The following is a 21,726-nucleotide window of genomic DNA, read 5'->3' as shown; positions in this document are numbered from 1 at the left end:
ATATTTAGGAAGGCACTACTAATGTTGATGCTGGTCTATTGTTTACAGTGCAACCAACTGGTATCACATCCATGCCAGCTTTGAGTACTCCAAGCAATAAACCATATAACACTAGGTCTGGCAATATCCAAATACAAAATGTCCATGGACTACAAACCAAAACTCAACCAGCTCTCCAGAACTCAACAGTTATAAAACCACTGACTACATCGATAAAGGCAAAACCAGTACGAACGGTTCCCAAAGTGATATCATACACGCCTCCTGTCAAGCTCGACCCACCCCCACCTCCACCACCTGCACTTAAAATTTTGAAGAACAAGAGTTTGCTGTGTAAGCCGTTCACTCAGACTAAGGCCATATCTTGTAAGCCACGCCAGTCTAATAAAGGAACCAATACAGGTAAAGTGAAATTACTCATTATGTAATTAGTCCCCGTTCGGACGCAGTCTGAAAACGAGGACTTATGTTTTGACCTCCGTGTGTGCGTGCGTGCGTGCGTGCGTGCGTGCGTCTGTGCGTGCGTCCAGACCTGTATCTTAGAAATGCCTGGACCAATCACAATCAAACTTCACACATACACCATACATGATATCATACATATGCACGTCAATTTGTTTCATGATCTGATTCAAGATGGCCGAATGGCGGCCATTTTTTTGCTAAAAATCATCACAATCGAGCATTCCTCGGTTGTTTACAGATGGATTTTGTTCAAACCTTGTATATACGTTGGACATTATGGGACCTTGATGCAAATAATTTTGTTTTTCAGATAACATTCAAAATGGCCGACTGGCGGCCATTTTGTATTAATCAATGTGGTTCTCGTGCCATATCTCCGACTTGTTTTGACTGATTATGTTCAAATTTTAAATATTATACATCATGTCATAGATATATTGGTTTGACGATCCTATTCAAAATGGCCAAATGGTTGTCATTTTCGTACTAAAAAATCATCAAATATCAAGCATTTCTGGCATTTATGGATGGATTTTGTTCAAACTTGGTACATACATTAGACATTACAGGTTCCTGATGCACGTCATTTTATTTTTCAGGTCAGATTCAAAATGGCTGTCTGGCGGCTGACTGGCGGCCATTTTGTTTTAATGAATGGGTTTCCAGACCCATATGTCTGACTTGTTTTGACTGATTATGTTCAAATTTTTAATATTCATTATACATCATGTCACAGATATACGGATATATTGGTTTGATGATCTTTTTCAAAGTGTGCTATTTTTGTGCTAAAAAAATCCTCGAATATCAAGCATTTCTAGCATTTATGGATGGATTGTGTTCACACGTTAGACATTACAGGTTCCTGATGCATGTCATTTTATTTTTCAGATTGGATTCAAAATAGCTGACTGGCGGCCATTTTGTTTTAATGATTGGGCTTCTAGAGCCATATCTCTTAAATGCTTTGACTGATTATATTCAAATTTTATATATTTGATATACATCATGTTATATATATACATGTATTCAAAATGGCTGATTTTGAATGCTGTTCCAGAGCAATATCTCTCAATATGGACAAGTACTTGTTTGACGATCAGATACAAATGTCAATCATTTTAATGTTAAAAAATCATATTCCTGACATGGTTATGTTCCAGCTGTATTACTATAAACAAAACTACATATCTTAAATTTGATAACTAACGGGGACTGTGCCATGCATGGCTTGTTGATTATCCTTCTCATAATGCCTCAGTATCCATTATTATTTTCTACCTCCACTGTCAAGGAAGATGAACAGAGCTGTTCATATATGTGATTGTTTGTCATATCTGTCCATCCTTATGTTCGTCCGTCTGTCAAAAATTACATTTTCAACTTTTTCTTGAAAGCTATCGTGCAATTGCTTTGATACTTGGTATGTAGGTACCTTGGTTAGGCCGCAGTCAAATTTTTTAATTTCATGACAATATCTTCAATTTTCAAAGAAGAAGTAATTGCTATGGCAAGAACATTGTGGGAACATTAAGAACCCTGGAAAATGGCGACTATTTTATCATACAGAAGATTATCAACTTTGTTTTGCCGAAGACATGACAAAGACAGCTGAGCTGTTTCAACCTTTAGGTCACTTGTTATTTTGATTTTTTTCATGAGAATGGTAATTTAAAAAACAAAACAAATTATGAATTCATACATATAACTTTAAAAAACCCTGTCATGATGCGACACACACATTTTAAACTAACACACTGTACAAGAGATATGAACTGATTATATATGGTCATGTGACCTTATTAATTTTAATGTAATATATCATGCACTATTGCAGTTTAAGTCATGTAATTAGTGCTATATTGATGATATCTGACAATGTATATATTATCAAAATATCAACTCGTATCTGGTTATGATATTATTAAATATTCATAAATGATATGATAGATACTGGGAACCACCCTGACCACTGGTTACAGTTTTATTAAAACTGTAATTTTCTTTCAGGTGAAGATTTTCGACCTAAGGTAATTTTGATTCCAGTTCCTGTTCCCATTTATGTGCCAGTACCTGTTCAGATGTACAATTCATATGTACCAACACCCATCCCTACACCATTGCCTGTCCCTGTACCAATGTGGTTACCTGTAGCCAGTAATAATGCTGATAAACTGTTGAAAACTATTGATAATATAAAAGAGAAGACTCCATCAGATCCTTTAGAGGCTGAATTGTTAATGATGGCGGAGGCCATTGCAGGAGAAAATAAAGCTGTGAAAGAAGATGATAGTGAGCGGGATGATGATGATAATTCACAACCAATGCAAGAAGGTAAGGGATTTATTTTAAATGCTTCTGACCATTCAGTTTTCACAGGGTTCTTGTCAATGTGGTCTCTGTTCTAACTTATATCATATCTGCTCTTTTAGAAGCATGAAAAGCATTTAGTTTGTAATGTATACTTACTCATTCAAATTTGACTTATTTTGACAAGTCACATTTGTCATTCACATACGCATACGCTACTAATAGAGTAAATATGGTACATTTTATAATAGTGGTATTTTAAAAGATGTGTGCTTGTGTGGCAGCAAAGGAAAGTGTTGATTGACGTTAATATTCTGGAAGGTTTTATGGGAATATTGTAAGGTGTTTTGAGCAAATGGTATATTCCAATATTTCCTGTGTTCAGTTCATAATATGAGGTCATTAAGAAAATACAGCAAAGTATGGATTACAAGCAATCCAATTGGTTGACACATAGCATGATGTTAATATGAAGCATACTTTCACAATAAGAAAGACATTCAAATAAGTCTATATAACTTTAGAACATGTCTGTACATCATTTTGCTGAATGAATTCCATTGTTTTATCTGCCAGATGCATAATGATGTATCAGATCAAACAAATTTATCTTTCGTAACCCTAGACAGTGTACATGTGTCATGTTTGTATTCTAGACAGTGTACATGTGTCATGTTTGTATTCTAGACAGTGTACATGTGTCATGTTTGTATTCTAGACAGTGTACATGTGTCATGTTTGTATTCTAGACAGTGTACATGTGTCATGTTTGTATTCTAGACAGTGTACATGTGTCATGCTTGTACCCTGGACAGTGTACATGTGTCATGTTTGTATTCTAGACAGTGTACATGTGTCATGCTTGTACCCTGGACAGTGTACATGTGTCATGCTTGTACCCTGGACAGTGTACATGTGTCATGTTTGTATTCTAGATAGTGTACATGTGTCATGCTTGTATTCTAGATAGTGTACATGTGTCATGCTTGTACCCTGGACAGTGTACATGTGTCATGCTTGTACCCTGGACAGTGTACATGTGTCATGCTTGTACCCTGGACAGTGTACATGTGTCATGCTTGTACCCTGGACAGTGTACATGTGTCATGCTTGTACCCTGGACAGTGTACATGTGTCATGCTTGTACCCTGGACAGTGTACATGTGTCATGCTTGTACCCTGGACAGTGTACATGTGTCATGCTTGTACCCTGGACAGTGTACATGTGTCATGTTTGTATTCTAGATGGTGTACATGTGTCATGTTTGTATTCTAGACTTTGTACATGTGTCATGCTTGTACCCTGGACAGTGTACATGTGTCATGTTTGTATTCTAGATGGTGTACATGTGTCATGCTTGTATCCTAGACAGTGTACATGTGTCATGCTTGGATCCTAGACAGTGTACATGTGTCATGTTTGTATTCTAGACAGTGTACATGTGTCATGCTTGTACCCTGGACAGTGTACATGTGTCATGTTTGTATTCTAGATGGTGTACATGTGTCATGTTTGTATTCTAGACTTTGTACATGTGTCATGCTTGTACCCTGGACAGTGTACATGTGTCATGTTTGTATTCTAGATGGTGTACATGTGTCATGCTTGTATCCTAGACAGTGTACATGTGTCATGCTTGGATCCTAGACAGTGTACATGTGTCATGTTTGTATTCTAGACAGTGTACATGTGTCATGCTTGTACCCTGGACAGTGTACATGTGTCATGTTTGTATTCTAGATGGTGTACATGTGTCATGCTTGTATCCTAGACAGTGTACATGTGTCATGTTTGTATTCTAGACAGTGTACATGTGTCATGCTTGTACCCTGGACAGTGTACATGTGTCATGCTTGTACCCTGGACAGTGTACATGTGTCATGTTTGTATTCTAGATGGTGTACATGTGTCATGCTTGTATCCTAGACAGTGTACATGTGTCATGTTTGTGTCATGCTTGTACCCTGGACAGTGTCATGTGTCATGTTTGTATTCTAGACAGTGTACATGTGTCATGCTTGTACCCTGGACAGTGTACATGTGTCATGTTTGTATTCTAGATAGTGTACATGTGTCATGCTTGTACCCTGGACAGTGTACATGTGTCATGTTTGTATTCTAGATGGTGTACATGTGTCATGCTTGTATCCTAGACAGTGTGCATGTGTCATGTTTGTATTCTAGACAGTGTACATGTGTCATGCTTATACCCTGGACAGTGTACATGTGTTATGTTTGTATTCTGGATGGTGTACATGTGTCATGTTTGTATCCTGGACAGTGTACATGTGTCATGCTTGTACCCTGGACAGTGTACATGTGTCATGTTTGTATTCTAGACAGTGTACATGTGTCATGCTTGTACCCTGGACAGTGTACATGTGTCATGCTTGTACCCTGGACAGTGTACATGTGTCATGTTTGTATTCTAGACAGTGTACATGTGTCATGCTTGTACCATGGACAGTGTACATGTGTCATGCTTGTACCCTGGACAGTGTACATGTGTCATGCTTGTACCCTGGACAGTGTACATGTGTCATGCTTGTACCCTGGACAGTGTACATGTGTCATGCTTGTACCCTGGACAGTGTACATGTGTCATGCTTGTACCCTGGACAGTGTACATGTGTCATGCTTGTACCCTGGACAGTGTACATGTGTCATGCTTGTACCCTGGACAGTGTACATGTGTCATGCTTGTACCCTGGACAGTGTACATGTGTCATGTTTGTATTCTAGATGGTGTACATGTGTCATGCTTGTATCCTAGACAAGTGTACATATGTCATGTTTGTATCTTGGACAGTGTACATGTGTCATGCTTGTATCCTAGACAGTGTACATGTGTCATGTTTGTATCCTAGACAGTGTACGTGTGTCATATTTGTATCCTAGACAGTGTACATGTGTCATGTTTGTATCCTAGACAGTGTACATGTGTCATGCTTGTACCCTGGACAGTGTACATGTGTCATACTTGTACCCTGGACAGTGTACATGTGTCATGCTTGTATCCTAGACAGTGTACATGTGTCATGCTTGTATCCTAGACAGTGTACATGTGTCATGTTTGTATCCTAGGCAGTGTACGTGTGTCATATTTGTATCCTAGACAGTGTACATGTGTCATGCTTGTACCCTGGACAGTGTACATGTGTCATACTTGTACCCTGGACAGTGTACATGTGTCATGTTTGTATTCTAGATGGTGTACATGTGTCATACTTGTACCCTGGACAGTGTACATGTGTCATACTTGTACCCTGGACAGTGTACATGTGTCATGTTTGTATCCTAGACAGTGTACATGTGTCATGCTTGTATCCTAGACAGTGTACATGTGTCATGTTTGTATTCTAGATGGTGTACATGTGTCATGCTTGTATTCTAGATGGTGTACATGTGTCATGCTTGTATCCTAGACAGTGTACATGTGTCATGTTTGTATCCTAGACAGTGTACGTGTGTCATATTTGTATCCTAGACAGTGTACATGTGTCATGTTTGTATCCTAGACAGTGTACATGTGTCATGCTTGTACCCTGGACAGTGTACATGTGTCATACTTGTACCCTGGACAGTGTACATGTGTCATGCTTGTATCCTAGACAGTGTACATGTGTCATGCTTGTATCCTAGACAGTGTACATGTGTCATGTTTGTATCCTAGGCAGTGTACGTGTGTCATATTTGTATCCTAGACAGTGTACATGTGTCATGCTTGTATCCTGGACAGTGTACATGTGTTTGTATATTTATGATACAGATACAAGTGCTTTAACATTTGAGGAAACAGAGCAAGTCATACCATCGCAGATGCTAGAAGATGATATATTACAAATGGCAGCACAAGTTATAAATGAACCTAGTATAGAAGATGAACACAGTGCACAACCATCACCATTCTCTGGTATGTATGCTAAACAAGGATATCAATTACATGTACATGTTACCACCATAACTGATGACAAAATATGAAAATGTGCATTGACATGATAGAAATACTGGCAAATGCTGCTATTACAGACAACACACAAATGGGCATGATAGAAAAACTGTAAAGGGGTTAATTATTCACTGGGTTTTGATTTTGCTTATTTTGCTGACTGGAAAATGCCCTAATTAATACCCAGTGAATATGTAAAATTTAGCATAGAACACATTGTGTAAATGATAAAACCGTGACTTTATAACCCACTGAATATGCTTGATTTGAATGAATTTTGAGTATGATATAGTAATTATGTATTCATATCTGATTGATTAATCTGCTGACTTCTATTTTTTTTTTTTTACTTTTTGCTGTTACAGATACTCCGGATTTTAGCACTTTAGATTTTGAGCAAGCTCTTCTTTCACCTCGACAACAGCGTGCTAAAGCCAGAGCTACAACCAGAACTACTAGATCAACCAGAGGTCGACGTGGGCGTGGTCGCAGAGGACGTAAACGTACAAAAGTTATGGAAGATCCTGAACCGGATTCTCCACCATCACCTGCACAACCACAGGCAGCAGCTGCTCCAACATTCCGGTATACTTATGGGATTAATGCATACAGGATATGGGCACAGAAGAAAAAACAAGAAATAGAGAGTGAAGTTAGTACTTCTATTGGCCGAGCGCCAGTGTGTCCGTTCAAAACTGACATTTTACAGTGTACAGCTGAAGAGATAAACTTTGCTCTCTACTATTTCCTTAAAGAGGTGCGCAAACCCAGTGGGGAAGAGTACACATCAGACACACTATTTTATCTGTGTTTAGGATTACAACAATATTTGTTTGAAAATGGGCGCATTGAGAACATCTTCACTGATATCTACTTTGAAAAATTTACGGATATCTTGATGGAAATCTTGAGTAGATGGACTCCAGACATCAATCATATTGGTATGATAAATACTTGTATTGAGGAAGAAATGTTATGGGATTGTAAACAACTAGGAGCGCATTCACCATACGTCCTACTCAGTACATTGGTTTACTTTAATACAAAGTATTTCCAGTTAAAGACTCCAGAGGAACATTGTGCATTGTCTTTTACTCATATATTAAAACATTGGAAGAAAGTCACCGGAAGTAAAACACAGACTAAAGCGGTGTATCTCAGATATTATAATCCACAGATGGTTAAAGGTAAATCTCATTTCTGTCTCACTCATTGTAATTGCCACTTCTACCACAAATTTTAGTTTCAACACTTGCACTATTAATTTTGGTTCTGTAAGCATGTCCAGTGTTATATCTCTTTGACATGCATGGACAAATTTAAACAAACTTGGTTCAAAGGTAATACAACATGTCTAGCTTTATATACTTCAAATACTTTTTTGATGGAATCTAATGTGGTTGACTAGCAACCATTTTGCAAATAATGCCTGGAGAGATGACTGAAGTGAATGTATTCTTTATCCTGGTAATTTTAGTAATAAATAAGACAATAAACTATTGAGGGAGGTGGGGCATTTACCTTACCTTACCTTACCTTACCTTCCCTTCCCTTCCCTTCCCTTACCTTGACTTGTTTTCGGTAAAATCAGCTACATGTATGTACAAATTCTTTCAAACTATGTATTACAATATTGACTTAATCAAAATTATTGGCAGAGAAAAAGCAATCTTTCAACCTATTTTTTGACTCCCTTGTGCGAAGCACATAATGGGAGTCTTTGCAGTTAGTGTGTGTGTGTGTGTGTGTGGGTGTGGGTGTGTGGGTGTGTGGGTGGGTGGGGGTGGGTGGGGGTGGGTGTGGGTGTGGGTGTGGGTGGGTGTGGGTGTGGGTGTGGGTGTGGGTGTGTGTGGGTGTGGGTGTGGGTGTGGGTGTGGGTGTGGGTGTGGGTGTGGGTGTGGGTGTGGGTGTGGGTGGGTGTGGGTGTGGGTGGGTGTGGGTGTGGGTGTGGGTGTGGGTGTGGGTGTGGGTGTGGGTGTGGGTGTGGGTGTGGGTGTGGGTGTGGGTGTGGGTGTGGGTGTGGGTGTGGGTGTGGGTGTGGGTGTGGGTGTGGGTGTGGGTGTGGGTGTGGGTGGGTGTGGGTGTGTGTGTGTGTGTGTGTGTGTGTGTGTGTGTGTGTGTGTGTGTGTGTGTGTGTGTGTGTGTGTGTGTGTGTGTGTGTGTGTGTGTGTGTGTGTGTGTGTGTGTGTGTGTGTGTGTGTGTGTGTGTGTGTGTGTGTGTGTGTGTGTGTGTGTGTGTGTGTGTGTGTGTGTGTGTGTGTGTGTGTGTGTGTGTGTGTGTGTGTGTGTGTGTGTGTGTGTGTGTGTGTGTGTGTGTGTGTGTGTGTGTGTGTGTGTGTGTGTGTGTGTGTGTGTGTGTGTGTGTGTGTGTGTGTGTGTGTGTGTGTGTGTGTGTGTGTGTGTGTGTGTGTGTGTGTGTGTGTGTGTGTGTGTGTGTGTGTGTGTGTGTGTGTGTGTGTGTGTGTGTGTGTGTGTGTGTGTGTGTGTGTGTGTGTGTGTGTGTGTGTGTGTGTGTGTGTGTGTGTGTGTGTGTGTGTGTGTGTGTGTGTGTGTGTGTGTGTGTGTGTGTGTGTGTGTGTGTGTGTGTGTGTGTGTGTGTGTGTGTGTGTGTGTGTGTGTGTGTGTGTGTGTGTGTGTGTGTGTGTGTGTGTGTGTGTGTGTGTGTGTGTGTGTGTGTGTGTGTGTGTGTGTGTGTGTGTGTGTGTGTGTGTGTGTGTGTGTGTGTGTGTGTGTGTGTGTGCGTGCGTGCGTGCGCGTGCGTGCGCGTGCGTGTGCGTGCGTGCGCGTGCGTGCGCGTGCGTGTGTGCGTGTGCGTGCGTGTGTGCGCGTGCGCGTGTGTTCCACTGCTATCTCAAGAACCATACATCAGTTTTTGATGAAACTTGGTGCATAGATGCTCTGGGCCAATGCACAGATTTGATTAGGTTTTGGTAAAAATCCATGCTCGTTAATTACCTAATTTGCATGTGATAATTAGCTAATTTTTAGCTGTTCTATGACTGTTCCACTGATATCTAAAGAACCACTCATTGGATTTTGATGAAACTTGATACATATATGCTCTGAACATATGCGCAGGTTTAATTAGTTTTTGGTAAAAATCTGTGCATACTAAATACCTAATTTACATGATAATTAGCTATTTTTTAGTGGTTCCATGACTGTTCCACTAATATCTAAACAACCACTCACTGGATTTTGATGAAACTTGGTACATAGATGCTCTGAACTAATGCTAGGTTTTGATTAGTTTTTGGTAATAATCCGTCGATACTATTTACCTAATTTGCATAATGATTAGTCAATTTTCCGTTTTTCCACTGATATCTCAAGTACTAATCATCACATTTCAATGAAACTTGGTACATAGATGTCATATGACACTGCACATACCTGATAATTAATTTTCAGCTTTTGATATAAGTAGTGAGCATTGCATTTCAATGAAACTTGGTACATACTCAAGGACTATGCAGAGATTGATTGTTTTGGATAAATATTTGTGCATATTAATCACCTAATTTGCATAATTAGTTAATTTTCAGCTTTTCCCACGGGTATCTCAAGTACTAATTATCGCATTTTGTCGGGGAAACTGCCACAAACAGTATAGGATCTTTAAATCTCACCAGATAGACTGTAGATACATCAAGCAGTAGACGGTATACCAGTGTGCAATGTTCTAATGGTGAACACGCATTTATTCAGTTGTACAGCAACGAGATAGAGCTAGTTGAAAAACTATTACATACAGTACAGTTCTCGCGGAAGCTTTGGCTTTTGTGGCATCATTGTCGCATACGCATGGCTTCATTGTCGCCTCAGCATCGCATCATTGTGGCATCCGTTTTGCGTCATTGAAAATTGAAGCTGTGTTCGCCTCTCTTATTTTGTGGCATCATCGTGACCTCAGCTCCGCAGTCTCATGGCATCAACATGGCATCAGCTTCAAAGTATTGTGACATGAGTATGACCTCATTATTTTCACATGGAAAAGCAGTAGAGAAAAAACACATGTACAGAAGTTCGATATGTAATCGATTTGAAATTCAAAGCGGTAAGGGGAATAAAATAATATGACCAAGAGTAAAATGACATTTTAAAAAGATATCTTGTTTAATTATTTAATGTTGCGAGTATTGAGTGCCAAAAACTATGTGAAGTACATTGCAATCTGCAAGGTGACGAGTGTCATATTGACTGCAAGGAAAAACGTGATAAATTTAAATCACACGATGCAATCGTTGTTCGGAAACAACACAATTTGCTATACGAAATGAAACTGTTCTTGTTATAAAATTACCTTATTTTCGTTCATTTTATTTGCTGGTAAGAGAACAGATTCAGATTCCTCATTTTGTTGGTATTTTTCTGTGTTTCGTTTAGATTTAGCCGAGTTTGATCCCATGCCCGGACTACTAATACATGCAAAACACGCGAACGCCGCCTGGCGTTGTCGCCTGCCACCTTGATACAAAGTTCCAAAACAAGTGCGTACATTTCCAACTATGATTGGATGGTTGTGGTGGCGTCGGCCTGGTAAAATTTTACATCCAATTTTGAAAATTAAGTCACGATCAGTGACCTGAGCTCATTCTATACGTACTTTAAAAGTATTCTCACAAAAAAATATTTTCAATTAAAAACGAGCTACAGGCCTGGTAAAAAATCGAATAGCACTTGACGTGCAGAAATAATTTATTGGGCTTCAGAAAAAGTGTTCATTTAATTGTAGCCGTAAATATTTGGTGATCAGTCGATGAACAATTTGAAACTCATTATACACACGGAAGTCCTTCGATACTGAATATCATCGACCCCAATCTGGTTTACTTTATTTCCCAACTTGCAAAACTGATTTGTATCTCAGCCCAGTTTTTCTTTTTTCTTTTTTTGAACTGAGGTCAAATCCCAGCCATTTGTCAAAATATACCGATGTTTTTCAGTAAACGATTGTGAAGCCTGTCACAGCACAGTGAATCGACGCCGGAGATTGGACAGTACGACGACCCTTCAATTAGCGTCAAATATGCTTTGTTACAACATCATTGATTTGCTGAAAGTCACCTGATCGGAGCACGACCTGGGTCACAGAACCATATTTGTCCGTATTATCAATGGAACTTTGCGAGAGAACCACACCCACATTTTCAACCATTTTTAGCACGGAAGTTGCCAACAAATGTTGAAAAACTCGTGAATTTTATGGATTTGAATAAAATAAAGCTAGCGATTGGTAAGACTGGTTAATAATATATCCCCCGATGCTCTTCGAATTTTTTAAATTTTATTTCAAGGCGAGAAATGGATAATTGAAGTTCCATCGATTTCAAGGCGACTTTCACCGCGACAACTCTACGCTGTGTTGTAGTTTCACGAGGTAAAAAAATATATATAATAAATAGTACATGTTTAATTATTTGGTTTTACAGCCCACAAATTACGGGACATGATCCCCATGAATTACGATAAATAAATGCTGATTGTGTTGAAAAATGGACGTCGGGACCGTTTGGAGAAACCAACGGGGATCGATATTCCAAACAAATTATTGGGAAATGAAATTATTAACGAAAGAAGAGATTTTTCCAGATATTTACGAACATAGTGTTACAACAAATATATGCAAAATTGACAAATACACAAAGAGATATTAAGTTTTATTTTAGCCCTAGAAATATTTCCTTTCACTCAGTCCATGCGTGGGACTTCTATTTAGCTTCATGGTCCTTCGGCTTGTGTTCTCCTTGGGGGAAATAACAATAATTATACAAATCGTAAACTCAACACAGTCAGGAAAAGAAACAACCATGTCGTACTAGCAGTGCGTCACATCAGAATATTGTTTAAAATAAAATAGTCAATCCCAGCCAAATCTAGGTCACAGGGTCAGATTGCGTGCATATAATTATAGATAGTTAAAACAAAAAGTATTTGAACTTTTGACGGTTGTTCAACATCTATGCAAGGTTACTAAACTAGTAACCGTGATCTATGAAAACCAGAAAATTGTTAGTAGTACGAATTTTTGCGCAGTCGAAAATAAAGCAGAAATTCAACAAGCAGTCGCAAAAGCGAGCGATTGATAAGCGGAAGCGGGCGAGAGGTTGGGCGAAATGAGTTCTGTACGTCTTTGTTTGATGAAGTGATGCTGATGCCACATTGTCGCCATAATGAGGCCACAATGAAGCGAAGCGATAACCGCCTAACATTTTAATGTCGCGACATTGAAGCGATGTTGAAGCCATAACAATGCCATAATGATGCGATGCTGAAGTGAAGCCAAAGCTTCCGCGAGAACTGTACTAAACGCTAGGACGATTCGGAACAATGTATCACTTGAAGTACAAAGGATGAAGTCTGTCTTAATTAACACTCTTTGTCTATTTAAAGACAAGGGTGGATTCACACCTTAGAATTTTAATCCTTGGCGTCAATTAATATGATTGGTTGTTTTAATTGAGCCAATCAGGGAGAATACACTTATGTAAACTGATAGAAATTTCTGAATACAGGCCAACGTATGTTTCTTTGCGTCACGAAAACAGCATAAATCTATAGAAACTTTGACTACAACTACTCAATCTTGACAACATAACTGGAGATAATAAACGCTGATAATTACATAAAACAATGACGTAAATCTGATAAAAAGAAGCATAATTATCAATTTTAAGCTTTCACACTGATATCTAAAGTACTAATTATTCCATTTCAATGAAACTTAGTACAAAGATGCTCTAGGACAATGTACAAACCTAATTAGTTTGGGGTAAAAATCTGTTCATATTAATTCATAATTTTTTGGTTCTAATCACATTTCAATTAAACTTGGTACATAGATTTTCTGTTACATTGCGCAGACCTCATTAGTTTTAAACTAAAATCTGTTCATATTAATTTTCTGATTTGCAATTAAGTAATTTCGAATTCTTTCTAAGCTTTCTTTGATTCAATATATAGAACAAGTATATATGTATATCTGTATACTCTTTCTATGAAAAATTTAGGTAATTTTTGCACTAATATTGTATGCATTATAGAAAAACAGATCAATTAATATATATTATATTTCTATGTGTACAGCAAATGAGGCTGCAGGTAAACGTAAGAGAGAGACTGATTTGCCAGTTTTAGAACAAGGAGAGAATACAGATAATCCGTTAAGATGTCCTGTCAAATTGTATGAGTTTTACCTTTCAAAATGGTGAGTATTTGTTCATATATCTTGATATCTTTGACAGTTTCAAAGCCAGAATATGTACATGAAACTGTCAATAAATTTGAAGCATCCAGTTTAATCATAAACCTTGCCCAGTCAACTGACCTCTACCCAATCAACTGACCTTGCCCAATGAACTACTCGGGCACAGTCATATTACATCAATGCCGACTTTCATATATTTTCATATACTTTCAACTATTTTGTGACATATCAGACCATTATATGATGGTCTACTCCTATAATATTTCTCTCTTTTAATTCATGCTATAACTTTGACATAAACAGCAGGTGAGTAATGACAAATAACATACAACAATAACAAATTATGCAAAATAGATCTTTTCTAGAATGCCATTGATATTATTTATACCTGTTTGGGGCTTGTTTTTGGTTCCCATTTTTGTTGTACTGGGTTTCGTTTCTCATACCTTGTACATTGTCTATGGTTTTCCAAAAAAGAAAATTGTTTCTACTCTGTTTCTTTATGGTCTAAACACTGGTGATTACGTTAGAACTCCATCATGAGTGTGTGCACACTGCCTCATAATCATACTGTCCTCTCCCTGGGAACTTATCTGTGACTAACTGAACCATCCACGATATGAAATCAACAAACATCAACTTATTTATTTGCAGCTAGCCTATTAAAATTATCATAGTACATGATTTTGTTCATTCATATGTTCTGTTCAGTGGGTGCTGAAATCAACAGATAAAAAAATGCAATCTCCCTATATCAACTTACCTTGGAAGATTCATAGTGGTGTCTGTTATGACTTGCCAATTTGCATCCCTACATGTGCAGTATGCAATTTTTCATTTTACCTATGTAACCAAAGTGTTATAGTGAGGAAGAAAAATATGGCTGAATATCATGAGATATTGTCATTCATATTCAAATTACAACTATGCCCTATTAACGATTATTTTTGAATCACTGTGCAGATGGTTCTCTGTAGACAGTTGATTTGTGGGAGAAAGTTTTCAATGAGATTTTAAGCAAAGGAATTGCATCTAATGTTAAAACGATATATTTTGACTTGTATATTAAACACAGATCATAAGAATGCTAGGAATCCTCCAAAGGAAATATATGTAGTGGTTTTCATGCTCATTTTTTTTCGACACCCACTGTAATATTGTGTCACATATAGTGACGCTGTCCATTTCACACTGTACTATGCACTTAGCTTAGCTTAGTAGTATCACGTATAGTGACGCTGTCCATTTTACACTGTACTATGCACTTAGCTTAGCTTAGTAGTATCATGTATAGTGACGCTGTCCATTTCACACTGTACTATGCACTTAGCTTAGCTTAGTAGTACGCGATTTAGATAATTTAATTTGCAACTAAATCTCAGATGAAGCTAAAATTGTTGAAATAGCATGCAACAGTAATATAATGTACTTCACCGACTTAGCGTCCAGGGTACTCAGCTCTAAAGTATTGAGCACCCCTCAAAAAAAGTGTGCAAATGACAATTTTAGTTCGCCATGTGACAGATTGAGGCAAATATTGCGTCTTTTGGAGGAAAATAAAATTTAACACTTTAACAATGAAACAGATATGGTCTCAAAAAATATACACATTTTTTTACAATATTGAGTACATACCACCATAATTTACAAAATTATTAAAGTCAAAATTTCCATCCTTATCTCCATTGACAAATGTGTTCGATCGTATGCAAACTATTGATGAAAAGCCATGATGTTTTCTTGCACGATTTGACCTGATAAATCAGAATGCTGTATTGTACCGATGCTTTTGGCCAGGAGTTTCTGTAGGCAATTTTGGTAACACAATGCAGAAGTGAATTATCAATGTCCAAGTATGATCTGTTCGAACTGATTTTGGTGAAAAAAAAATGGTAATTAGCAATTTTTGAAAGGTAAACTAAATATAGAATGAAGTACAGTACAGTTCTCGCGTAAGCTTTGGCTTTTGTGGCATCATTGTCGCATACGCATGGCTTCATTGTCGCCTCAGCATCGCATCGTTGTGGCATCAGCTTCGCGTCATTGAAAATTGAAGCTGTGTTTGCCTCTCTTATTTTGTGGCATCATCGTGGCCTCAGCTTCGCAGTCTCATGGCATCAACATGGCATCAGCTTCAAAGTATTGTGACATGAGTATGACCTCATTATTTTCACATGGAAAGGCAGTAGAGAAAAAACACATGTACAGAAGTTCAATATGTAATCGATTTGAAATTCAAAGCGGTAAGGGGAATAAAATAATATGACCAAGAGTAAAATGACATTTTAAAAAGATATCTTGTTTAATTATTTAATGTTGCGAGTATTGGGTACCAAAAACTATGTGAAGTACATTGCATTCTGCAAGGTGACGAGTGTCATATTGACTGCAAGGAAAATCGTGATAAATTTAAATCGCACGATGCAATCGTCGTTCGGAAACAACACAATTTGCTATACGAAATGAAACTGTTCTTGTTATAAAATTACCTTATTTTCGTTCATTTTATTTGCTGATAAGAGAACAGATTCAAATTCCTCATTTTGGTGGTATTTTTCTGTGTTTCGTTTAGTTTTAGCTGAGTCCGATCCCATGCCCGGACTACTAATACATGCAAAACACGCAAACGCCGCCTGGCGTTGTCGCCTGCCATCTTGATACAAAGTTCCAAAACAAGTGCGTACATTTCCAACTATGATTGGATGGTTGTGGTGGCGTCGGTCTGATAAAATTTTACATCCAATTTTCAAAATTAAGTCACGATCAGTGACCTGAGCTCGATCTATACGTACTTTAAAAGTATTTCTCACAAAAAAATATTTTCGAATAAAAACGAGCCACAGGCCTGGTAAAAAATCGAATAGCACTTGACGTGCAGAAATAATTTATTGGGCTTCAGAAAAAAAGTGTTCATTTAGTTGTAGCCGTAAATATGACCAGTCGATGAACAATTTGAAACTCCTTATACACACGGAAGTCCTTCGATACTGAATATCATCGACCCCAATCTGGTTTACCTTATTTCCCAACTTGCAAAACTGATTTGTATCTCCGCCCAGTTTTTCTTTTTTTTGAACCGAGGTCAAATCCCAGCCGTTTGTCAAAATATACCGATGTTTTTCAGTGAATGATTGTGAAGCCTGTCACAGCACAGTGAATCGACGCCGGAGATTGGACAGTACGACGACCCTTCAATTAGCGTCAAATATGCTTTGTTACAACATCATTGATTTGCTGAAAGTCACCTGATCGGAGCAAGACCTGGGTCACAGAACCATATTTGTCCGTATTATCAACGGGACTTTGCGAGAGAACCACACCCACATTTTCAACCATTTTTAGCGCGGAAGTTGCCAACAAATGTCGAAAAACTCGTGAATTTTATGGATTTGAATAAAATAAAGCTAGCGATTGGTAAGACTGGTTAATAATATATCCCCCGATGCTCTTCGAATTTTTTTTACTTTTATTTCAAGGCGAGGAATGGATAATTGAAGTTCCATCGATTTCAAGGCGACTGTTTCACCGTGACAACTCTACGCTGTGTTGTAGTTTCACGAGGTGAAAAAATATATATAATAAATAGTACATGTTTAATTATTTGGTTTTACAGCCCGCAAATTACGGGACATGATCCCCATGAATTACGATAAATAAATGCTGATTGTGTTGAATAATGGACGTCGGGACTGTTTGGAGAAACCAACGGGGATCGATATTCCAAACAAATTATTGGGACACGGTCGGTAGACATTTCAAACAAATGAAATTATTAACGAAAGACGAGATTTTTCCAGATATTTACGAACATACTGTCACGACAAATATATGCAAAATTGACAAATACACAAAGAGATATTAGGTTTTATTTTAGCCTTAGAAATATTTTCTTTCACTCAGTCCATGCGTGGGACTTCTATTTAGCTTCATGGTCCTTCGGCTTGTGTTTTCCTTGGGGGAAATAACAATAATTATACAAATCGTAAACTCAACAGAGTCAGGAAAAGAAACCCGGACAACCATGTCGTACTTCTGTTGAAATACATTTTGTAGCAGTGCGTCACGTCAGAATATTGTTTAAAATAAAATAGTCAATCCCAGCCAAATCTAGGTCAAAGGGTCAGATTGCGTGCATATTATTATAGATAGTTAGTTAAAACAAAAAGTATTTGAACTTTTGACGGTGTTTAACATCTATGCACGGTTACTAAACTAGTAACCGTGATATATGAAAACCAGAGAATTGTTAGTAGTCCGAATTTTTGCACAGTCGAAAATAAAGCGGAAATTCAACAAGCGGTCGCAAAAGCGAGCGATTGAAAAGCGGAAGCGGGCGAGAGGTTGGGCGAAATGATTTCTGTACTTCTTTGTTTGATGAAGCGATGCTGATGCCACATTGTCGCCATAATGAGGCCACAATGAAGCGAAGCGATAACCGCCTAACTTTTTAATGTCGCGACATTGAAGCGATGCTGAAGCCATAACAATGCCATAATGATGCGATGCTGAAGCGAAGGTGAAGCTGAAGTGAAGCCAAAGCTTCCGCGAGAACTGTACTGTATTTACTGTCTTTCACATTTGTTAACCAGTCATTGTCATTGTGTCAGCGATCGATATAGACTCTGTATTATATAGATATGATTACCAGTATTCAGAAAAGTCAAACAATGATCAAAGACCAGTATGAGTAGACAGTCAAATTTGGGTCAATTTGGTGGGGGTTGGGTGCTTAGCTAAGCATGGGCACTAAGCCGGTCAAGTATGGTATCCTCAATCCAATTAGTACTGGTTAAATAGGCATGAAACAATTTTGTTGAAAGGCAAAACCATATTGGAATATGTATTCTACGGACTGGGGGTGAAAATAGTATTTGGACATGCATGGAGCAGATTGTTCAAATGCAAATTATAGACCATCCACTTACATTTTTGAGTTCTTCTTCTGGGTTTATGGGTTTTCATATTCACTACAATTGTACCTTGAACGGTTCGCTTTAAGATTTGTTCATTTTGTGGTGATACCTTCAATACTTTTAGTTAATATAATTTTGTCACAATATGTTTAGGAGTCACCTTGGGTGATGGACCTCTTGATGTTTTGTTGATTTTGTGAAGATACTTTCATTCTCCTATTCTAGTGAATATTTATCATTTTCAGTAAAAAAATAATATTTTTTGTGTTTTTGAAAACCACTAGCCAGATATTTTGAATGGGCCACTGTCAAATTGATTCATTCCTATATGAGACTAATTCATTTAGTATTGACAATTAGTGTCAGTTTACTCATTATAGTGAATATTCTGATTGATTTGATATTCCTTTCTCATTTTTCATCTCAAACAGCAGAGATACCAGTTAACATGTTGCTTATTCCTGATTCATATATGGATAGTGTGGAATTTTCTGTGTTATCACCAAATTAATAAATTTCTTTTCTTTTTTACAGTCCTGAGAGTGTGAAAAATAGAAATGATGTTTTCTATCTGATACCAGAGAGATCATGTGTACCTGACAGTCCAGTGTGGTATTCATGTAACTCTGCTAAAGAGGGGTTGATGCAGAAGATGTTATGTCGATGTTTAATAGTTAAGGATGTACATGAACAATGGGAAACGTACAGTATGGATGACTAGACATGCTAGTGTAATCCCTGGATAGACATATTAATGAGGGAATATACCTGGTGTACTGTTTCTAGTAATTGAGTGGATTTACTACTATAACCTTTGGTTGGGGTTTCTTGTTGCCAGTACTTTTCAATGCTCTCTCTTTAAATTTTTATGAACCTGAAAATCATGTCATAATCTACACATTAAGGTCAACCAACCTCACTATTTGTTAAAATGTTACTGTTTTTATGCCTCCCCCCCAATCTTTGTTCATTTTCACACAAGTTCTTATAAGTACAAGTGTTTTTCATAGTTCAATGTAAAGATAATGTCTGTTTGGTTGCTGTAATTGCAGCATGTAAAGACAGTTTGCTCCCTGTAATATTGTTGTTTTTAAGGGAAGCACAAAGGCTGTCTATTATAGTAGTAGTAGTAGTAGCTTACACATGTATTATTGACATTTTATAATGAATTAAAGTGAAGAAATTCACTACATTGCTTCATAATCTATACTTAATCTGTTTGTTTTTTCAGTTTAGACTATTTTGAGTTAATTTGATTTAGAATGTTCCATCTCAGTGATATGTGCGTTGTGGCGATAGTGACAGCTATCAAAATATGGAGGAGTTTTGTGTCTGTTATTAAAGTTTGGAATTCCGAAAAAGGGCTTGTTACTTAAGACAAAGTATTGGGACTGTCAGTGAAGTTTGGAGTAGAACTTGTACTTGTATGTATATTCAAACAAAAATGAGCCATGACAGTATTCATGTGTAGACTGTATAATAACATAATATACTGCCGAATTTATGGAAACTATTTTCTCAGCATTATTGTATATTAAAAATATTTCTGTAGCCTTGATGCCATCATAATTGCAAGAGTGCCCTCTATGGTGAATAAAGTATGCCAGGAAATGTGATAAGAGGCAAACTTCCCACATGGAGCATCTTTTGAAAATGTTCAGATATTGAACTGCAGTAAAAACTGCAGATATTCATGTTTAGGTACTAGTCTGTTACAAAATTACTTTGTTTTTAAGTTTATTTTTAATATAGTCAAACATCTTAGTGCTATTGCTTTGTTGGTATCACGTTTACATCAATGACTAGATTTCACTTTAACAGTGTTTTGCTCTGTTAGTGTTCATACTGTGGGGGTTAGTATTTTACTAAATGGCACATACTGGGGCTTCCTTATAATTTTTACTTTCTATACAACACAAATAAAATAGTATTACTCAATCATATTTTTCAATGTTTCCGAACTTTTTTTACCGAACAAGCAATTGACTTCATAGTTATCATTCAACCAACATTTTGTGGTTTGTGATACTTATAAATTCAGGTTTTATTGGGAAGCCACTCGACTTAGTCTGGTACACAACCATGAAAAAAACTCCTAATTAGGAATAAATATTTTGACTGAGTACATTGGGCATTCCATAGTATAAATGTACTCCCAGAGAAGAAAAAAATAAAAACGCCTCATGTTAGGCTTCTCAATGGCAGAAGTGAAACTACTGCCGCATCAATTAAGCTGTTGGTCATTCATTTTATCATTCTGTAGTTATTTTAAATTCAACAAAACTATATTTGGGGTAAAGGTTTCGGACCCAAGTTTTGTCTAAACACAACCTACTGTATTGCATACAAGGACGTGTATGCATTTTCAACTGATCAATACATAGATTTTCTAGTTGTTAGGGGGCCATCCACTTTGTGCATTTGTCATTAATCGATAATGGGATGAATGTTTTGCAGTTTAAATGACTTGCATTGCAATTATGCCAGTGACATGAACCAATAAACCAAGCATTCAAATACAAGTACAGTTAAAACATTTTATTTCTCTACATTTAACACATGTAGGCATGGTTATACATCAAAACATCAGTTAAAATCAGAACAAAAATAATTTGTGAAGTCGCTTTGACATGATTTCTGGGTAATAACTGATACACGGCATGCCAAAAGAAGCCTGTTCATCATACATTGTCAAGATGAATGCAATGGATGCATGTTAAAAAACTCCCATCACCAGAGAATCCAACACTTGTATATACAATTATTCTGTGAGCCAATTGGCCATGCTGAGGATTACTATGATAGCTAGTGATCAAATAAGTCATGCTGAGGAGTACTGTGACCAAATAAGTCATGCTGAGGAGTACTGCATTAGTCAGTG

The 21,726-nt window shown here is 37.5% G+C and overlaps 1 protein-coding gene across 1 annotated transcript in view; it reads left to right on the top strand.

The window, feature by feature from the left end:
* The window catches only part of LOC102802634 (uncharacterized), a 55,721-nt gene extending 34,933 nt beyond the window's left edge, over positions 1-20,788 (top strand). Inside the window, exons 12-17 of the mRNA XM_085505123.1 lie at positions 49-402; positions 2,476-2,799; positions 6,546-6,689; positions 7,091-7,912; positions 13,812-13,932; positions 19,380-20,788. Of these exons, the coding sequence (XP_085361249.1) occupies positions 49-402; positions 2,476-2,799; positions 6,546-6,689; positions 7,091-7,912; positions 13,812-13,932; positions 19,380-19,566 (1,952 nt within the window). The 3' untranslated portion in view covers positions 19,567-20,788. The remainder of the gene's footprint in view (positions 1-48; positions 403-2,475; positions 2,800-6,545; positions 6,690-7,090; positions 7,913-13,811; positions 13,933-19,379) is intronic.
* The last annotated feature ends 938 nt before the right edge of the window (positions 20,789-21,726 follow it).

Source organism: Saccoglossus kowalevskii, chromosome 11, assembly GCF_978046115.1.
Source record: "Saccoglossus kowalevskii chromosome 11, keSacKowa6.1, whole genome shotgun sequence".
NCBI classification, from domain to species: Eukaryota; Metazoa; Hemichordata; class Enteropneusta; family Harrimaniidae; genus Saccoglossus; species Saccoglossus kowalevskii.
This window is presented reverse-complemented; position numbering and strand designations above follow the sequence as displayed.